Source organism: Anguilla rostrata, chromosome 9 (assembly GCF_018555375.3).
Source record: "Anguilla rostrata isolate EN2019 chromosome 9, ASM1855537v3, whole genome shotgun sequence".
Classification (NCBI taxonomy): domain Eukaryota; kingdom Metazoa; phylum Chordata; class Actinopteri; order Anguilliformes; family Anguillidae; genus Anguilla; species Anguilla rostrata.
Genome location: NC_057941.1, coordinates 49,599,628 through 49,620,159, shown reverse-complemented (window position 1 = coordinate 49,620,159; position 20,532 = coordinate 49,599,628). Strand labels below are relative to the sequence as shown.

At 46.8% G+C, this 20,532-nt stretch overlaps 2 protein-coding genes across 2 annotated transcripts; one reads left to right on the top strand and one right to left on the bottom strand.

Annotated features, from left to right (window-relative positions):
• Positions 1-170: 170 nt before the first annotated feature.
• On the top strand, positions 171-2,745 carry mis18a (MIS18 kinetochore protein A). Its single transcript, XM_064352653.1, has 5 exons — positions 171-500; positions 704-770; positions 903-1,025; positions 1,234-1,333; positions 2,194-2,745. The coding sequence occupies exons 1-5, from the start codon at positions 275-277 to the stop codon at positions 2,269-2,271; spliced, it is 594 nt and encodes a 197-aa protein (XP_064208723.1). The 5' UTR covers positions 171-274; the 3' UTR covers positions 2,272-2,745.
• A 2,382-nt stretch (positions 2,746-5,127) lies between these two features.
• Positions 5,128-19,172, bottom strand: hunk (hormonally up-regulated Neu-associated kinase). The gene is made up of 9 exons (XM_064352647.1): positions 18,355-19,172; positions 14,833-15,125; positions 13,436-13,491; positions 12,565-12,700; positions 11,456-11,583; positions 9,445-9,571; positions 9,064-9,232; positions 8,109-8,262; positions 5,128-7,197 (listed from the first exon to the last, which is right to left on the bottom strand). Exons 1-9 carry the CDS (start codon positions 18,589-18,591, stop codon positions 6,512-6,514), a joined length of 1,986 nt encoding a protein of 661 aa, XP_064208717.1. The 5' UTR covers positions 18,592-19,172; the 3' UTR covers positions 5,128-6,511.
• Positions 19,173-20,532: the final 1,360 nt, after the last annotated feature.

Genomic DNA, 20,532 nt, shown 5'->3' with positions numbered 1-20,532 from the left:
AAGAAGTGTTCTTTCTGAGTATCGCCAGAAACCATTTACAGTACAGAGATTTCGTATCCTATGTTTTTTCCGAGACCGAATAAGAAGATCCGGTTTTTGTAAATCAGGAGACCATAAGGAGTTCCAGTTTGGAACATTAAACACTTGAATTGAACTTCCTGCTACGATCTTGAGGGTGGGGTGATCACGGAATTGGATGCTGTTTGTGTGCAGAGTGTAGGTGACGTATTTCCGTTTTGAAAGCGCCGCGCTCTGTTTTGAATTCAGAAAAGCAATGGCGGGGAGAGGAAAAATGGGTTTGAGAAATATCACGTTTATCACAGAAACTGTAACCGATGAAGAGTCGTCCCTAGGACAAAACGGATTCAGTTACAAACAGGTCGAAGAGGAGGATACCGATGCGCCCGTAGTGTTTCAATGCGGTCGTTGCAAACTCCCCGTAGGGGACTCGCTGTCGTGGGTCGGAAGTGAAGACGACCAAAACCAAATATTGCTGAAACGTATGTTCTGTTTCACATAATTGTAAAATTAACTAGCTATTATGTAGCCTACATGCATGTGTTATGAGTTAAGATACCGGTAGTTCTACAAGGAGGAGTTCAGCTAATTCCACAGATGTATTGAAACGATGCGACATATCCATTTAAGTTAGTGTTGCTGTTGTGTTGTAAGAAAAAGTTTTTTGTTTTTATCTTTATTTTAGGTGTCACTGAAAACGTCGTTGTTGGCAGCGAACCGTTTGTCTCGCGGACTCAGACGGAATTGGGCTGGTATGAGAAAATCGTTCAGTATAGCTACTTAATTATATTCTATTCCGCCGTTCCTGGTGATCACGTGACGTCATTAACTAATATAATTTAGTAATTCGGTAGCTTGGTAAATCACTTGGTTCTGTCTTGTAGCCTCATTGTCAACCTTTCCTGCCTCGGCTGTTCCTCGCCTCTGGGTAGAGTTTACACGTCAACGCCGAGGAACTTGGATTACAAGAGGTCCCTGTTCTGCCTCAGCGTTGAAAACGTTGACTGGTAATGGATGCTTTCGCTTCAACCCGTTACATGAACATTTAACTATTGAGGTAGCTATTTCTGGGGAGGCTAATTTGCCAGCTCGTAGTATATACGTTAAATATATTGCTCTTGTGTTTTTGTATCGAAATTCACTATGCATAATAAAGAGAACTAGCATACATTGTTCCAACTCCAGTAATGACTGCATCTCTCCTGGTCTTTACAGCTTCGTGCTTGGTTCCTCAACACAGAAATATCTAGAGGACGCGCAGGACGAGCCCGTTACATTAGAATACCGAGCGAATGTCGACATGGAGATTGGAAAGGTGTAGTATGCGGCGAACAGTTCTTCCCGTTTGGTCTATGGGCTTGTTTATCACGTTTCATTCATTCATTCATTTATTTTGGGCTGTCTGATATTAAATGCATATCATTAAAGGTTAGACAGCACCTTCTGGGGATTGACCATACCTTTTTTGTGTATCGATAAGATCCACTTTAGTCGTCGCTTTAAAGTACATGAATGTTTTCCTGAGTTTATGAAGTGAATTGGTTGTTATTCATTTTGTTTTTAGTTTTGAACAGCAGAGGGCGCTGTTACTCAGGCAGTGGACACATCGGCGGACAATGATTGAAGAGTTCCTAGAACAATAGAACGTACGATGTAGAGGAATTTAACAGCAGTCTAGCTAATAAGAGGTTTATCTATGTCCGTGGGAAAATCAGATGTGTGTTGGTCTTTCATTTCACATCAGACTGCTTAACCTTGTCTTGTAATGTAGTTTAACATTTAAGATTCGTTTGTGATGAAGATATTAAAGGCAACACAAAAGCAAACAAAATCCGATTTTATAGAAAGAAATTAAATGCGTTTTAGATTGGATAGTATGAGAGAGTTGTGGATGCTTATAATTGAAATGTAACTTTCATTCAACAACAGTGTAAATTCTAACCCTTTGTTTTAAATGATCATCTTTATTATTCATTTCAAATGTTTTACTGTTGGATGTATCACATCTGTTTTAGTCTCCTAGGCATGTAGAGTGACGCTGTGAATCAGATGTGTGAAACATGCTTTTTAATTTTTAATACGCCCCGTTTTTCCCTCTCGGTCTTTGTTTTGGTTTCTTCATTTACCCGGCAACGAGACGTGACGCTTTCTCCGTCTCCTCCCTTGTGCCCGCAGATCAAAGCTCTCGCCGTGTCTATGGCCCAGAGGCTCCTTGAAATAGAAGCAAAACTCCAGAACAGTGAGAAAAAGTAAAAATTCTCCGACTCTAGAACTCATGGGTCACCACGGAGATGTAAGTGGGCAATCTTGACAGGTGTCAAGACCTTGTAATTGTCACCTTGCTCATGAGAAGATATGGGTTTGGTGGGGGGGGGGGGGGGGGGGGGAGGGACAGGTGCGGCCAACAACAAAAGGACTATAAACCAAAAGCGCGTGCGTGTCTCCCAGGATGCTTTTTCGTTTTAACGTTCAGACATTTACACAACTCAAGTTAAATAATAATAATAATAAAAAAGATGTTTTTCTTTTCTAAATAGCATGTTTTTATACTGGTGTTTGTTTTCAGGATTAGCCCACATGTTGATATAGCCTTACCTTGCTTTGGGATTTTAACTTGCAAACAACCAGATTGTAGTCACAGGAGGTAAGGATGCTGATGTATATTTGTTTACATAGCTCCAATGCACATGTTATACTTTGCAAAAATAAATAATAAAAATACAAAAACTGGAAAGCTTATTTTGTGGACCCCCGGAGATAACTGACTTATCTCCACCCAACCTAAAGAGATTGGTGGAGAGTAAAAAACAACGACTAAAATATTGAAGGCGATGTAACCGACCAACCAGAAACCTGTATCTAAGGGAATGGAGCCGACGGAAACAAAGAGCACGTGCTGCAGCGAGTCTGTTGCCACAGCGTCACGTCTTCTAGCCAGCCAGTCAGTCCACGAGCTAGCCAGCCTCCAGCACCGTTAATATTCATGCGCACTCTTCAGACGGCTGGGGGCAAGCTTCCGCATGGATTAATCCCCGCACGCCGTGTTTTTGCGTCCCCCTGTCACCCCCCAACCTTATCCCCGCCCTTCAACAGCCGGAAAAAAAAAATACAAAAACAAGCCGCGTGGCTTTTGTTGTCGGCGCAGGCACCGTTTCTCTGTCGGGCGAATAGGCAAATGGTCGCTCGGCTCGCACCGGGTTCGTCGAGAGCTTTCGCCGGTGCCCTGCAATTGGCCGGCTGAACTGCGCGTGCATCAGCCGGGCGCTGGTCAAAATGATGAAAAGCTTCTTGCATGTAAATTTGCGCCGTTGTTTATTTGGGTTTCAAAGTTAGCCGTCCGAGGGACTGTTTTGCTAATGTTGAAATGTTTGTGCTTCACAGCGCCGTCGATGCGTTATTGCACTTTATGGAGCAATGATTGCAGCAGTTCCAAGACAGCATCTCCCCACCGACAGAGATTTTTTGTATAAAAATGAATAATGTAGACACAAGTGTCTGTTATAAAGTAGGGTCTTCTGTGACCTTCTGTACAAACAAACTGTAATGTAGGCTAATTAAAAAATATATGGGCCACATGGGCCTCCGTGTTATAAACTGAAAGGAGAAATGCTATCATATGCCAGACAACACAATTTACACATTTTTGAATGTAAATGAATTAATAATTATCACTAAATTAACGTTATATAGCAGTGTGTGCAGCATATGTTAAAGAAAAGCTACGGCAGTGTTTTTTTCTTCTTTTTGTTAAATAACTATTATGCTAAAAAAAAAACATCGCAAATATTTTTTTCCTGTTGTGTCCTACATGCCGTCTGTTTTTCCACGCCTTCCAGAAAAAACACACCCTCGAAAGGATTAGTCTTGTTTTGCATTTTAAGCCTGAGCCGATTGACTGAGGCACGACGTCTGGTCACAACAGGCGAGTGAAGCCCGCGCGCTCAGAAGCTAATGAGGGCCCGACAGTGTTGCCGGTTAGCGAAAGCCCCCCCAGTTGTTAACACCCAACCCTTGGAAACAGCGTTCTGATTGGCCCCGCAATATGTTGCGGCTCCTGTCTTTGTTGTCGGTTGCTGCTCTCCTTGCCCACGTTTCCTAAAGCACTGCTGAAATGTGCGTTCGCGCCAAGTCACTCTCCTTTTTTTTTTTTTTTTGAAACCTAATCCATCTTCATTTATGATTCCCTCATGTTTTCGTGGCCATTTTGTTAATTGTCGGGAGTGGGGAGGCGGGCTTTCATTAACGGCTGAACGCTGTCCAAGGTTATAGACGGGCTTTGTCCAGGCCGATGATAATATTCAGGCTGCGCGCGTTTTTCATTCGGTGGCTATTACGCGAACTGGATGAATGAATCGGGAGGTGTCTGCGCGTGTATCTTCGGTTAAATAAAACAGGGCAGTCACTGTGATGGCGTCCACGCGCACTGTCAGTTAATATAAAGCAGTGGTAACATGGTGTGGTTTGTCTGTACGAAAACAGCGTCGTTTACTCTAAGGCACTATGTAAACAAAAGGCTTGGGTCTAACTTAATAGCGGTTCATATCCTGTAACTTTCATCGATTTAAACAGCCAGTTTTCACAGTCAGGTGAGCAGTCTCTGTTTTTCAACGGGACAAAGCCAACTCGGAACATCTCTTCTATGCAGTGAAGGACCGGGTAAGTGACCACGTGGACGTGGCTGTGAGCCAGTGAGGCGGAGTGGGATCTGTCAGTCATGTGTCACCTGACCACTTGCAGAAGAGCAATTTTGAATACCAGCCATCATGGCAAACAGTTTTACAAACAAAGGCATTAAGGACTTCAGCCGATTCAGTTGCCATAATCCTGGACAGATAAATGGCAATCTGAATTAACCGTGCACTGCACTGTAAAGGTCCAACTGCAGTCTGAAGGTCTGCTCCTTGCCAGAGTTTTTGGTGTAGGACTAGGGAGTGTAACTGATGGTCATTTTTAATGTCAGTTCTGTTATAAATAATGCAAGTCGGACAAAAATAAAGGCCAGGCAACTCTAAATTCATTTGTAATATAAATATTTTAAATATTATTTACAGAGTAAAAAATACTTTTACACTCACACATAGTAATTCATTACAAAAGCTTTTCTTAAAAAAAAAAAAAACCCATTTTTCTCATGTGAACAAAAGTTACACAGAAAATGTTAAATCAATTAATCTAACAACTGTTAGTTGATATTAAAGTCTAACCTCTTTGCATGCACGGTTGGTATATAAAGTCTGACAAAGAAATTCAATCTCAGTCGTAAATACCCTTTGTGGATATAAAGCAGCTGAAAGATGGAAAAACACATTTTTACTATCATAAAACTACCACCACTGCAGGAATTAACATTTTTCAAAAACCCAAATCACCATGAGACCCTTCACAGTAAATTCATTCATCCTTCAGAAAAGAAAACTTAACTACTGTATCAACATGTATATTCAAATCACAGAACCAGATTTTTTTTTGGCAATATTCTATGTGAAGACATTTCTAACTTAAGTATTGCATAATACATATTGCAAAGAATTCTATTATTACTATGCTGGATGTGTTCAGGTGATTTTGAGGGCTTTACGGAGTTACAGTCATACTTAAATACTTTGTTCACCTTGGAGAGGCTGTGTCATATGAGATAGTGTTAAGGCTTTTCAAATGTTCGTACAGCATTTGTCGAGTAGTTTGCAGTTCCGTCTTTCGGTAAGAGAAGAAAAGTACTGCTTACACACAGGTGCACATAACGATCGATACACAGCAGTTTCCCAGTAGGGTTCGTGATGGAAGCTATAAACCGTGGGCAGACACATCTGCTAGGCAGAACAGCCCATCCTTTAACAGTCAGATCCAAAAAAAAACAAAAAAAAAACAAGACAATCCATTCGTTGCTTTCTGCAGAGATCAGACACCTTTCGTTCTTAAAAAGAGGAGTAAGAAAAGTTCGACGGTCCTGACCCATACCGAGACAACAGAAGACACGATTCACAAACGGTCACACAAGCACAGTAGTCCGCTATATCGCGAGGAGGATAATAACACACGTGACACTTCCCGAAATGGGGCCTCGAGAAAGGACTGCCCAGGCATTCGGGGTCGGTGATGTCACGTGGAGGAAGTCCGCTAACCGCGTTCCCGGTCACCGGTGGCATGCAGCATCTATTTCAGAGGGACGAGGACAATTTTGTGTAAAAACTAGTATCCCTGAATACATATTACAAGCCGTGGAGAGCAAGAGTCGTGTAGACCGACGCTGTCAATGTGCCAGGCGTCAGCGTGCGCACAATGCATCTAAGACTAAAGTGCGGTCACTCCCATAGTGTCTTTTTAAAAATCTTCTGATGGTTCACATCAGGGGGACCGAAAAGGAGAGAATGGGCACGGGACGTTACCCTGTCTTGCCTCAAAAGAGGAGAGTTTCGGAGGACGACGAGCGACCGGTCCGAGTGGACACGGCACTCTGCTTTTCAGTCTACTTTCTAGATTCTCCCACAATGCATCAGCAGAGGGTCTTGAGGGCCCCTGACGCGCAGAGCAGGGTCTGCATGTGGTACGGGGGCAGGCCCCCGGGGGTGTCCATCTCCAGGGAGGGGCCCGACTTGAACCCCAGCTGGGGGATCTTCTTCTTGAGGATCTGGCCCATGCCCATGGAGGGGAACCTGCTCCGGTGCTGGGGGCTCTCCGGGTCCGCCATGCCGCCGCTGGGGGGGCTGCCGCTGGAGTCCGACGAGCTGGTCCAGTCGGATTTGGGGGGGGCCTTCCTGGGCTGGGCGGCGGGGGCGACGAGCACGGGCGGGCTGGGGATGGTGGCCTTCTTCAGGTAGGAGCTGTCGGGCTGGAAGGCGGAGATGTGGCGGGGCGGGGAGAGCGCGCCGTTGGTCAGCTTGTACCAGGGCGACGGCGGCTTCTCCACGGGCTCCCCGCAGAACGAGTCCCACGAGTGGGAGCCCAGGCTAGCGGGCGAGGGGGCGGGCGCTGGGGGCGGAGCCAGGGCGGGCACGTCCATGTCGTGGAGGCCCTGCTCGCGTGGCGGCATTGGCGGCGGCTGCGTCCCCAGCCGTCTGATTGGCTGCGGCGTGCGGGTGAAGAGCGGGTGGATCTCCAGGTACTCCAGCGAGGACGAGGCCACGCTCCCCCCAGGACCCAGGCCGGAGTCCTTGCCCCCCGCCAGGGAGCGCAGCAGACCTGGGGGCAACAGGGGACAGAGGGGAGCCGTTCACCCGCCTGTTCCGGAAGGGCCCTGTGATGTCATAAACCATTTTGTTCACAACAACGGCCATACGATATCTAATGCATCCATCTGGAATTCTGAACAATGGATGACCTTTGACCCTTCTGTTTGAGCCCGCCCCCATTATGTCATCTTAACAACGGATTTCAGCGTTACTGATGACTACTATCTCATGTCTTCATGTGGAACAACACAATGAGAGGTGTAGGCCAAACTGGTCTTTCCACCATTTCTGACCAAAAAAAAGGGTTGCGTAAGACCCGTTGCATAATTCCTTACTTTCCAACATTTTTGTGAAAGTATATTATGTCATAACCTAAAGTGGGTCAGCGTGAACCACAGTATCCCCCCCACAGGGTGACTCCGCCCCGCCGAGGCCCTGGAGGACGGGACCGTTTCGCGACAGGCCGCCCTGTAGACGGGTACGCCGCGGTACCGAAGGCCCGCGGTCAGGGGTGGGCCGCTCATGAACAATGGGCTCTCGGACCTCCGCTGACAGGTGTAGCATTTTAGGGCGGGTCGCGATCAGTCACCCCGGAGCCAATGAGACACAAAAGCACCAAACGGCAAGCCGCTCGTCTCGTTAACGAGCCGCCATTTCTGCTCGTGCTCTTATCTTAGCGCTAGCCTGGTTAGAGACGGAAAGCTATTCATGCTGTCCCGTGTCAACAACGGTAACATGCTTGATAAGTGTCTGTGTTGCTTTGTAAGTAGGTTGTTGTGGATGAAATAAAATCTCTGACCGTTATTCTGAGAGAACGTGCGTGAGCCCACACGTGTGTGAGGAAGTGCGATTGTATTTGTGTGTGTGTGTGTGTGTGTGTGAGAGAGAGAGTGTGTTTCTGCACACGACCTGGTCACTGACCTATTTTCTGCTTCTTGTCCTTGGATGGGGCCTTGCTGAGGGCCAGGTAGATGGGCGTCTGTTTCGGGGGGATGGTGATCTTCTCGATGGGCTTCCTCCAGTGCGTTTGGAACAGCTCGTTCTTCTTCTCCTTCTCCAGCACCTCCTCCTTCTCCTGCACATTGAGGGGGCGGGAAAAATGGCATCGGTCTGTCTAAAGGCTTTGTTTTGTTTCACAGCTCAATGCTCAAAATCTTTTTTAGTTTTTTTTTTTTTTAATGGACCATGAGCTGCAGGAGATAAAGCCCCCACAGATACACTCTAAACTGCAGAACTGCTAGACCTGGCCTGCGAGATTTTTTTTTTTTTAGCTTATAGAGTTTGCGAACTCCCAAGACTAACTCCCAAGCGATGGGACAGCTACCTGAGCTAGGCCTGGGCTGGGGTCTATGCTAACATGCTAGCACTGTGCTTTGATGTTGAACAATTTAGAAGCACACTAATGCATCCCAGTAAGGAGATGTACTCCTAAATTATTTTTATAGTTAACACGTCAATTTTCAGGAGCAAATGCTCCTAAAATGGGAGCATTGTAGAGCCCTGGGCCCGGTACCAAACATATGCATACATTTAAAATAAATTTCAAATACTTTGAACTCTCTGGAGGCCAGTCAAATATTAAAACACTCCCACAGGCCCCTAAGAAACTTAAAACAAAAAAAACTTACTAAAAACTTTACTAACCAAAACAAGTACGTAATTATGATCCGAAAGAAGAGTTGTGTTCAGAATATCGGCCATTTTTAAAAAGTCAGTAATTACGCAGGATATTGGTGCACAGTAAAATGAACTCTTACACTTGGACTCACGTGTACTCTGTTAGAGTTTAAAGAGCTGAACGATTTCAGGTGAAGTAATTGACCCAGGTGTGACTGCAGCTCAGGTACAGCTCTTAGTACTGGGGCCTGTCACTCACCCTGTACTCCTTGGACAGCCGCCTCATCTTGTTGTTGAGCAGGAAGTAGACGGCCAGGGTGTGGCTGGCCCGGTTGGTCAGCACGGCGCTCAGGACCTCGCTGTGCTTGTAGCTCATCTTCTCCGTCATGTGCAGGAGCACCATGTGGTTTATCTCCTCTATGTGGATTCTGCAAGGGAAGGGGGGGGGGGGGCGGAGATGGTGAGACAGGGTCCAGGTTGGGGGGGGGGGGCGTCCAAAAACTCCTTCCCCCTGCTAATTCAGGCTAGCACAAGTGCATTGCGTGGGGGATACCTGTTCACTCTTTCACAACGGGGCTGGAGATGATGAACCCCAAAACGGGGTGGGTCTATCATGTGTCATCAGCAGCGAACTACTTACCTGTTCAGGTAGGGCGCTCCCGTCTGGGGGTTCCCCAGGTTCAGCCAGGGGTCGGACATCACTTGGTGGATGTTGGGCCGCTTGATGGGGTCGGGCTCCAGAAGCTTCTTCACCAGATTGACAGCATCTGTGGACCAAACACACCAAACAAATGAAGCTATTACACACATACAAAAGAAAAAAACCAAACAAACAAAAAAAAAAACAATAAAAATGGGCAACTAACACCAGCCTGTTACAGATGAACTTGTTTGCATAGGAAGCGTACCAAAACACACACACACACACACACACACACACACAAGCTCACACTTTAACAGTAAGTTGGCAATCCGCTAACGAAAGAGACAGGAATGGGCAATTCGCCTCTTTAGCCGCAGATTCGGCTTTGCTTCCAGGCTGATGTCGAAGAGCGTAATCCGAACACACAATCTCTGAAAACGACTCGAAGCTTTGGCCTCAGAAGCCCTGATTCGTTATTTCGAGGGCCGGGTACGTGAGGAGCGGGCGAACCAGGAAACAGGACGTGACGCGGTTCTTGTGACGGCAGTTCTTAGCTGCAATATAGAAAATTTGCCACCGGTGAAGGAACGCGATTAATCACTAGGACCTGTGACACACCACTGGATAGCTGCACTGGTTAGGGAAGACAAACTTTGCCTGAAGGGGAGCTTGTACTGATTTCTGTCATACAAGAATACGCGCACGCACAGACGCACGCAAAGCCTGCCTTATCACTCAACGAGACAACGGCGTTTGCCTAAATTAAAGTGCCATTCAGCCTCAGGGCTACATAGCATGACTATATTTGCATAACACGCGAAGAACAAGGCTGACAAAGATTCCGACAGTTTTCCAGACGTGCTTATTTTCTTATTTTACTGCCTGTGTGACAGTGGAGAATTAAAAAAAAGTGTACAAAACTGGTTATTCCTGCTATTGTTATTTAGTATATATAACTGAGAAATTTTACTCTACGGTACAGAACATTCAGTCATCGCTCACCGACAACACGTTCACTTTTTTAGAACCGGTTCCCGCTGACTCGCGTCCTGATCGCTCATTAATTATACAAACGAGCAGAAGAAGAAAAAAAGTACACTGATACAGAATATTAAACAGTTTTTAATTTGAATAACCGACACACACAAAAAAAATCAGTTTGAAACGTAAACTATTGCGAGACACGTTTTGCAGCAAACGGCCCGATGCAGAACACGAAGGAATGCAGACGTCTGCTGGAGGTCAAAATCAACCGAGCTCATGAAACCCAGAGATTTTACGAGCGGTTACATAAGCCTTCGAACGACTGCCAATCCGTTGGTGGCCTTTTTTTCTGCGGTTCCTGTTAACGTGTCGCAGTGCGATAAGCTCCGTTGCTGGAGGAACGACTGTGGCTCGAAGCGTTCCGACGGTTTAGTTCAAACGATGACTCCCGAGAGACAGACGGGATGCAGAAGAGCAGATGGATTAAAACATTTCGCCCAAATGCTTCTTCAATGGGCGGCAGTGTGGTATAATGGGTAAGGAACTGGTCTTACAGCCTAAAGGTCATAGGTTCGATCCCTGGGTAGGACACTGCCGTTGCACCCTTGAGCAAGGTACTTAACCTGCATTGCTTTAGTATGTATCCAGCCATAGAAATGGATGTAAAAAGTTGTGCAAGTCGCTCAGGATAAGAGCGTCTGTTAAATGCCTGTAATGTAATCTGATTTTCTCCTGGAAATTTGGACCGGAGCTACGAAACAGGGTGGATTTTAAACAAACTGAACACACAGAGGATGGATTTTCATGAAACTTATGACGCTTATGATGACCCTTGGGCTCCACCTGGACTTTTTTTATGTTTGACAGAGACGAGGTCGTAAACAGACCCTTAAGTTTTTGAAGCCGCGCGGTTGATGCGCAGTGCGCACACATTCGGAAGGTTCCAGAACAGCGTGTACGGGCAGGCGTGCACCCGAGGAGAACTCTGGCGCTGCGGAGGGAACAGGTGTGTGGGGGCGTGTACCTGGAGACAGGTGAGAGGGCAGAGGGTTCATCTCCTTGTCCACCATCTTCTGGTGCAGGGCGCGGAGACTGAAGGGCTCCACGGTGAAGGGAAGAGTGCCCGTCAGCATGGCGTACATGTTCACCCCTCTGTACACACACACACACACACACATGCACGCACATACGAACACAAGAGAGCAAGAAAGGCCCAGGTTAGACCTCGCCAGAGCAGGACAGCACACCACTTCACAAGAAGAACCACATTATCAATCGAAATGTTAAACCTTCATTTCTAGAAAGCCCACGTGAAAATTGTTGGCGTTTCTTAAAATACATTATGTAACAAGCGCGCAACCTCTATTTCAGTTTCTTGCATCGCCTGATGTCTGAACCAATTTGACCTAAACCAGAATTTCTACTTGTGTCTCGCTGGATCAGTGCAGTTTGAGTTAAACAGCAAGGCAGCAGAGCTGATTGCAGGTGATGTCAACCAAAAAAAAACAAAAAAAAAACAAGCAAGCACTGAATAGTCATGAACCGCAACTTGAAACGAAAACACGTACGCAGATTGATAGCGCATTGCATTTCGGAATTTATCTTTACCCTCCACCCCCGGGGCCACCCACACGTCCTCCATTCTTCACATACAGTACGAGCCACACGTACGCCTGTATATTAATGCGCTGAATCAGTTCGGGTTGAGTGACTTGCTCAGGGGTACGACAGGCAGCGTTAACCTTTAAGGAGTCGCTAACGTCGCTCCTTTAGCGTCGTGCTACGCTAGGCTACGCTACGCCGTCGGGCTAGCCCTCGGGGTAAACGGGGGGCTCATGTTACATGTACCCCCATTCCAGCACTTACTGTCATTTGTAAATTTTGTCCTAATACTGTAGCTTGTGTTTCCCCCTTAGCTTCACTTGGCATAAGTTTGGTCAGAATAATGTTCACAGCGTGAACTGAACTGTGTTCTTGGCTATAAATAGCTGTACGATATGAGTACTGTGCCTTTTCGAACCTGTGTGTTTTGTAGTCGTTGTAATGACCATGATATGCACTTTTCGTACGTCGCTTTGGATAAAAGCGTCCGCTAAATGAAATGTGACGTAATGTGAACGGGGGGACACTCACACGGACCACACGTCCACCTTGGGCCCGTACTTCTTCCGGGACAGGAGCTCGGGCGCCGCGTAGGCGGGGCTTCCGCACTGCGTGCTGAACGGGTCCGAGTATCCCAGAATCCCCGCGCAGTTGCTCAGGCCAAAGTCTGGAAAGGGAGGGGGGAGGGTGGGGTGGGAGTGAAGGGACAGGAGGGGAGAGAGCTGGGTAAACGAGGGCATTTGAGAGAGGGGGTGGTGGGGGGGCGTCACACCCCTATCCCAGAATTCCCCAGCGGGGGGGCTGAAGCGCTTCGGTTAAACGGCGAAACCCGTTCGCCACACTCGACGCCGGCCCGCGAATGAGGCCGTTATCCGCGCTGATTGCTTGGCGCGAAGGCGAGAGGTCATTTAGCATTCATGAGGCACTCGCCCGCCCGCACTTAAAACTCCACCACATGTGCAAACGCGTCTCCCCCTCTGCCGTCGCAGATAACGGACTCCAGTGACAGCCGTGAGTTCCAGTCCGAGGCTAATTATCACGGGGGATCCTCACTGTTTAAATTATCTTAACAAACCGATTGTCTTACTGTTACCCAATAGTCCAGGAAGGAGTGACTAATCGAGGATTGCGTTGTCCTCGTCACAAACAGGTCGCTTCCGGTCAACACCCTTTAAATTTAAAATTTCCTACTAATTGTACAATAAAAGGTGGTGAAACACTGGGAATGACGTCTGTTTCGAACTTACGGAAATGACTAATAACAAATGAGGAAATCATAAATATATATTTTATTGATATATGACCTCAATTTAAGGGAAATCCTCACACACCAACGCCAAGAACCGAGTGTTGTGAATAGGACAGTATAGTGCGGGTGTATTTTTTTACGCGGCTGAATTACCTATCAGCTTGATGTTGTCGTTTTCGTCCAGCAGAAGGTTTTCGATCTTCAGGTCTCTGCAAAGAAACATTCAGTTTACGGTTAATTTAATCCAGTAAAGATTGAACACTTAAGCCCTCACTTAAGACAACAGACTCATTTACAAGCCCTTAGCTAGGCTCCTGCTAACTCATTTCAATTTTTTTAACCGCAAAGCCTTCATAATTCTCCAGCAGTAGCAAATCACAAGCTTTTATTACTGCACATCAGGTGATAATCTTGGCCAATGAGTATCAGCAGTTAAGAATAAATTCTTATGTACGTTCATTTAAATTTCAGTTCAATTTTTAGGCCGGAACATTCTAGACAACAGCGTCCTCAGAAGCGGTGACTGCTGGCGTCCTTAGAAGAGGGGGGCCCGATTAATGCCGAGCCGTCCATTTCCCAAATTAAGCAGAGCGAAATTCAGGAACAGTTTTTTTTTATTTTTTTTTTTAGGACACGGCACAAAGCGCACATTATGTCCTGTCATGGGGGGTCACAGGAGCCAGACTGTCCGGACCAGCCCTGGAATACTGAGCGAGCCCCCACCGGAGTCCGGTGACTCATCCCTCTACCGGGAAATCGCTCCCCCCCCCCCCCCCCCCGCCGCCGCCCCCCCTCCCCACGCCCCAGTAAGACAGAGCAGCCATAGACGCGCCCCCGTTCACTGGAAAGTGCAGGCGATACTGTGGGCTACAACTGGCGCCTCACACGAGGCACGCGTTTGAGTTGCACCTGCAGGAACGCTACTGCAGTACGTGTCTTGTCTATGCAGGAATGCATGAGGGCATTCACGCGTGTAGGCGTGTCTGAGGGAAAGAGAGAAATAGGAACAGACGGAGAGAGATAGAGATACATGGAGAAAGCGCGAGAGACAGAGAGAGAGACAGCTGGACAGAGAGAGGAGAGAGAGAGACAAAGAAAGTTTGATCTATAACCTATCTAGCATAATCTATATGGCACATAGTTTTATTTTATGACCTCTACTTTGGAAATACAAGAGCCAATATTTGCCATGCCAATAAAGCACTTTGAAATTGAATCGAATAGAAAGACGGAGAGAGAGAGACAAACAGAGACAGACAGAGAGAGAGGGAGGGGCGAGAGAGACAGACACACAGATAGGGACAGAGAGAAAAGGAGAGAGACAGAGGCAGACAGACACAGAGAAAGAGACAGACAGAAGGAGAAAGGGACCGAGAGGGAGAGAGAGGGAGAGAGTGGAACAGATAGAGAAGGAGAGAAAGAAACAGACAGAGACGCACAGAAAGAGAGAGCGAGGCAGACACACAGAGGGACAGAGAGGACAGAGAGACAGAGAGAGAGAGACAGACAGACACACAGAGAGGGATAGAGAGAGAGAGAGAGGGACTCACCTGTGGACCACGCCCGCCCGGTGCAGGTGCTCCACGGCCATGACCAGCTGGCGGACGTACTTCTGGGCCTCGCGCTCCTCCAGGCGCTTGCGCTCGTAGATGCGGCTCATCAGGTTGCCCCCGGGGCACAGCTCCATCACCAGGTAGTAGCTGTTCTCCGTCTCCAGCACGTCCAGCAGCTGCGTGATGTTGGGGTGCCGGATCATCTGCTGGATCTGGCCCTCCCGCCGCAGGTTCTTCGTCACGTACGAGTCCTTCTTGGCCTTCCGCTTGTCGATCACCTTCACCGCCACCTGCGAGAGGGAGAGGAGGGAGGGAGGGAGGGAGGGAGGAAGGGAGGGAGGGAGGGAGGGGGAGAGAGAGGGAGACAGCAGGTGGGGGAGGGGGAGAGAGGGATGGAGAGGGAGAATGAAAAATGAGTCTAGACAGTCGAGGGCTGGGTTTATGGTAATATGCTGTCCCAACTGCAATGCAAGCGCTGAGGTGGTGTAGTAATACCAATATGTAGCCTGGCTGTTTAATTTTTTTTAATTAATTATTTCTTAACTTTTATTCATATTGAAAAAGTAAATGCTACAAGAATTTGCTGCTGATTGATTGAAAACTCTCCGTGCTCAGAGGTGTGTGTGTTCACAGCCTGGCCGAGAGGAACAGGTGAGGAGGACACGCTGGACCCCCCCTGGTGAAGGTTAAGCTCCCGGCCCCTCGTTTCACAGTTGCTCTGAGAAGCGCCCAGCAGGCAGCTGGGCAAGGGGAGACCGTTAACACCGGGGGGGGGGGGGGGGGGGGGGGGGATGAAGGGTGTGTGAGTGTGTGTATGTGTGTGGTGTGTGTGTGTGTTGTGTGTGCTTGAGCATTCTGAAGCAAACTGCCTTCACAGCCAGTGAAATCCCCAAATGGCCTGTTAGTGCAGCCCATTTGTCACACGCTATAAAGGGAGGTCTCAGCGCCAAATGTAAGAATCCCAATCACCCGCAAATCACCCGCAAATCACCCGCAAATCACCCAGAAAGGAGGCCCCAGTCTCTCTTCTGCCATTATCAATATTATTATTATTATTATTATTATTATTATTGACATCACCATCATAATTATTAATATTATTATTATTGTCATCATCATCATCACCATTATTATCATTATTGAAATAATAATCATTATTATTATTATTGTTGACATCATCATCATTGTTATTATTATTATTATTATTATTATTATTATTATTATTTAAAGAGGCTCATGGACTTTGACTAAACGCCCCTGCGCAGTCGAGGATGTGCGACTGTGACACGCTCCGTGAGGTCATCTCTTTGTCTCAGATCCACGCCATTAAGAATTCCGCTCCCGTCGGCTCCTGGCGACGTTCCCACTTCTCCGGGCTCAAAAAAAAAAAAGAAAAAAAGAAAAACTGGCACGACTGCACTGTGTCAGCGCTGTCCGCTCTCTGACGTGTGCCCAAGAGACTGCCATGCGAATAAATTTGAATATATTTTTTATTATTTTACTTTGACTTAGCCAAAAATCTAATTTAAAAAAAAAAAAAAAAAAAAACTGATTTATGGGAGAGATTTGAAGGTGCAGTTCCAGCCTGTGATATTGAGTATCTCTCGCCCAGCCTGTAAAGGTGGTCTGAAGAGCACCATTAATTAGTCTACGGCTTTGTCTGAGCCACCTTGGTTGAGATCCACCCCTTCCTAGACAGCATTCTTCATCGCTGTCTGTATGGAGGTCAGCGGGCAAATAGCCATGCACCTCCAGTTGAGCAAATAATTGCATCGGTTACATTAACCAATAGTCTTTTTTTTTTAGGGGGAGGGGGCAACAGACGAGACCCCCCCCCCACCCCACCCCCCAGCCCCTCCCTAGTCAGGAGTCACCACAGATACCAATCTCACATCCTGGCACCCTTAGCTGTCAGTACAGACATCTCTGTTTTTCCTGCCTCAGTCAACAGTCAATGGAAAAGGGGGTACAGGGAGGGGGTGCGTGGGGGGGGGGGCTCCGCGAAAGTGGGGAGGGGTGGGGGTTCCATCTGACTGAAGCCGTGTTTATCTTCGCCCCTCAGACAAAGAGGCTGAGGCGAAAACTGGGTTAGCCGTGTTCACAGACCCCAGGAGCAAGTGCTACCCCCTCACCCACCCCCACCCCCCCGCCGCCCCCCGCAACGAAGCCCTTACTACAACCCCCTCCCCCCACTCCCCCTGTTCCTGGTGATGTGATGTCAGGTTAAACCTATCTGTGCTGAGCATGAGCGAGAGAGAGAGAGAGAGAGGGAGAGAGAGAGGGAGGGAGAGAGAGCGAGAAAGACTAAAAACATGACAATGAGGCGCTTTCTGATTTCTGGGGTTTGCATCATCCTGAGAAGTGTGTCTACCTTCTCCCTAGCAATAGGGAGCCTTTCCCTTTTTTAACGGTCGTGGCGGTGGTGACACTGATGTCTGTGTTAAGGGGGGGGGGGGGTTAATCCTTCATATGCTAAATAGGAATTCCAGGTCACACACACACACACAAAAAGAAAAAGAAAAAAACAAAAAACACAAGTGCTTGTTTTCCCATATGCTAATGAATGGAGCCACGGATCCTCCGCACAATAGCAGACAGGCGGCGGCCAATAGCAGACCGGATCAAACTGCGCCCTCGACCAATGGGAGCAGAGGCAACTGCTGGCGGTTCTCGCTCCTCGTTAGAAGATTTCTGCGGAGGTCAATATCTGTGCGCCACGCGCACGCGGACCATGAATAAATGCAGCGTGTCTGCGACTCCTGGCGTGTGTGATCAGGGAGTGTCTGTTGTCTTACATTTCCAGCGAAGGAGCCCCTGTGTCCTCGGTACACAGGACAGTAGGAAGAGTAACAATCCTCCTAGAAACTCAAATATTGACCTGCAGTAACTCAGTCTCGGGAGTAATTAATGCGCATTACAGTTTCATCAATGCAGCGTAATATGCTTTCATTAAGAAGTCTCTCGATTACTATCCTGATTTACGTCAGTCACTTTCTCTCTGGGGCAATCTGTTATTAATTCAGACGACTCAATAATCTCCCGATTGTCTTACTGTTACCTAATAGTCCAGGAAGGAGTGACTAATCGAGGATTGCGTTGTCCTCACCACAAACAAGTTGCTTCTGGTCAACACCCTTTAAATTTAAAATTTCCTACTAATTTTACAATAAAAGGTGGTGAAATACTGGGAATGACGTCTGTTTCAAAGTTACGGAAATGACTAATAACAAACGAGGAAATCATACAAATGAACTGTATTCTTCAGCTTCACACACCCACTTAGAAGTAGGCTATCAAAAAGTCACAAGAGAAAAAAAAATATATATGCATGAATGTTAATATAGAGGTTCTAAATCAAACTGCACAAATAACATAGTTATTGTTTTATCTGTAACAACTTTTACTTGCTTGCTCCACAAGCGCTACCAAGGACACTGGCGGAAAGATGCTCAACACGAAAAACACTAAAAAAGCCAGTTTCTCCCCCACGTATAGCATGCAGATCGAGCACAGACGTACCTTTTCCCCGGTCATTGCGTGCAGACCCTCGCGAACTTTGGCGAAGGAGCCCTCTCCAAGCTTCCTTCCAATCAGATAATTCCCAACCCTCTTGGTGTGGTAAAAATTGCGAAGTTTGTCCCCCGACGTGGAGCCATTCAGGGGCGGCGGTGCTACGTTCTCCGCCACACAGGCTGTCGGTTTGAACCCAAAAAGCCGAGTACCGTCAATGACCATCTCTCTGTCCGCTGCAGGCATCCCGATTACAGTACCTTACGACTCCGTACAGTTTACTTCTGCGATAGTGCGTGGATCTGAGAAAAACAATGGCCAGCAGGTCGCCCTGCGCGAGCCGAAATGCAATCAGTTCTGTCAGCAACGGACATCTGAAGCAAAGTATTCTCGGTATGAATCCCAACGGCTAAGTCAATATACTTAACGAGCAGCGCAACATATGCCCACCTGTTCTTGGCAAGCTTCCAATTCAAACTGTACGCATAACTTCCCGAGGCAAAGTGTTATGTAACTGTACCATTCGTCGCTGAGACGGAAAGTTGAAAACGGTTGTTCTATCGGAAATTAAAAACTGCCTTTTAGTATAATTAACAGAATCCCTTATGTTATAGTGGTAGTATAAAACTTCAGACCAACGCGAGGTCCTAAAGAAAAACGCACGTGAACACTTTTCCTAACGCACCACTGCTGGTGTCGCGCACTGTACTCGCAGTTGAAAGAAGTGACTGTTTCGCGGCGGCACTGCAAGCAAGGGTTTCTAGTTTGAAGCGCAAAGCTCCACCTCACTGCGCGGCTGCGGTAGGCTGCAATCCGAATACGGACTTCAGCGCGAGCGAATGCGCTCGCACCTCGTGCTTATAAATCACCCAAGCGCCGCCTCCGACCAACCCCGCCAGATCAGCTCAGCAACAGCGAAGACAACAATGAAAAGCCGAAGTACAGGGGAAACTTTCCTCTTCATCCTCAGTGGTCGCGCGTGACTTCTGACATTTCAAGATCCCGAGGATCAGACGCTTTATCTGTTCTGTTTGTTCTTAATCAGCTCCTTAGTGTATCTGATTTGCGGAATAAATAGACCTGACCAATGCAGTATACTTTTGACTTTAAATATGCCCAGACAGACCTCAGATACAGTATCTATCCTACGAAACATTTTTAAAATAAATGTTTATGTAATATACATAAAATAACCATGTTTTCCCACGTTAACACATATCGGTTACAGGTGGTTGCATATTATACGTGTTATTGTTGAAATGTGCAGTCTTTTGCAGTCATATTGTTGTCAACATTTTAACGCTTAAATGCATAGCCTACATAAAAATAATGAATTAATTAATTTCTGTTATTTTATTCCTAATGTGGCACGCGGCTGTGCAGTTCATTGGCAGGTAACATTCGTCTGGCTGCATCGGAAAGTGTGAAATTACATAGCTACAGTAGCGTCGGTGGTGAGAATAGAACCACCTACGAGGAGATGTTCTCCTCCGCACAACAACAATCAGTTAAAATACTGGAAAGATAACAAAAGACAACGGTCACTCTCCTGAAATGCGCACATTTAAAGGACGGGCGTTGCGACGTGTGCGATCAATCGAATTCGCCAGTTGCCAGCTGACGAGCCAGAGCATTAAGAGCACAGTAATAATTAACAAAGCGAACCTTTTCACTGTTCTTTGCGATGGAGGGATGTGAGAAACGGGTTACTGTAGAGAACTGACTGTGCCGTTCTCATTGTCCTCGTACAGGCTGATGGTGAGTCATACATCCCGCAGTGAGATAATTAACATTCTCTTTCACTGCTTTCATGAGAGGGTCTACACTCTTTAGATTTTTCTGCACATAAGAACACACTTTTCTCTCGATTTTTTTTTCGTACGAAATGACGGATATGTTCATTGTTTATACAACGTGAAAACAGCTTGCACGAGGTGAACATGGAACTGTCAAAACATTGAAAAACCGGAACGACACACCACCTAGTGGCCGTTATTTACAATGCAAGCGCAATTATCGGCAAGCTGTTGATTGTCCCGATACCTTTTTATTAAAACGAACGGAAACTGTTGCTAATTTTGATCAAGCAGCCTACACAACTAACACTTGTTATTGTTTGTATGATTTACATAGGTACTTAATTATTACTAACTTATTTTCTAATGTCCTATACTATATTTGACTCTT

Excerpts from the sequence above, each read along its gene's own strand:
- hunk (XM_064352647.1), bottom strand. The coding sequence starts at position 18,591 with ATGCCTGCAGCGGACAGAGAGATGGTCATTGACGGTACTCGGCTTTTT. Across the intron at positions 15,126-18,354 it reads ACGCAATGACCGGGGAAAAG|GTGGCGGTGAAGGTGATCGA; the intron begins GTACGTCTGTGC and ends TCCCTCTCGCAG. Across the intron at positions 13,492-14,832 it reads CGGGCGGGCGTGGTCCACAG|AGACCTGAAGATCGAAAACC; the intron begins GTGAGTCCCTCT and ends GTTTCTTTGCAG.
- mis18a (XM_064352653.1), top strand. The coding sequence starts at position 275 with ATGGCGGGGAGAGGAAAAATGGGTTTGAGAAATATCACGTTTATCACA. Across the intron at positions 501-703 it reads AAACCAAATATTGCTGAAAC|GTGTCACTGAAAACGTCGTT; the intron begins GTATGTTCTGTT and ends TCTTTATTTTAG. Across the intron at positions 771-902 it reads ACTCAGACGGAATTGGGCTG|CCTCATTGTCAACCTTTCCT; the intron begins GTATGAGAAAAT and ends TCTGTCTTGTAG.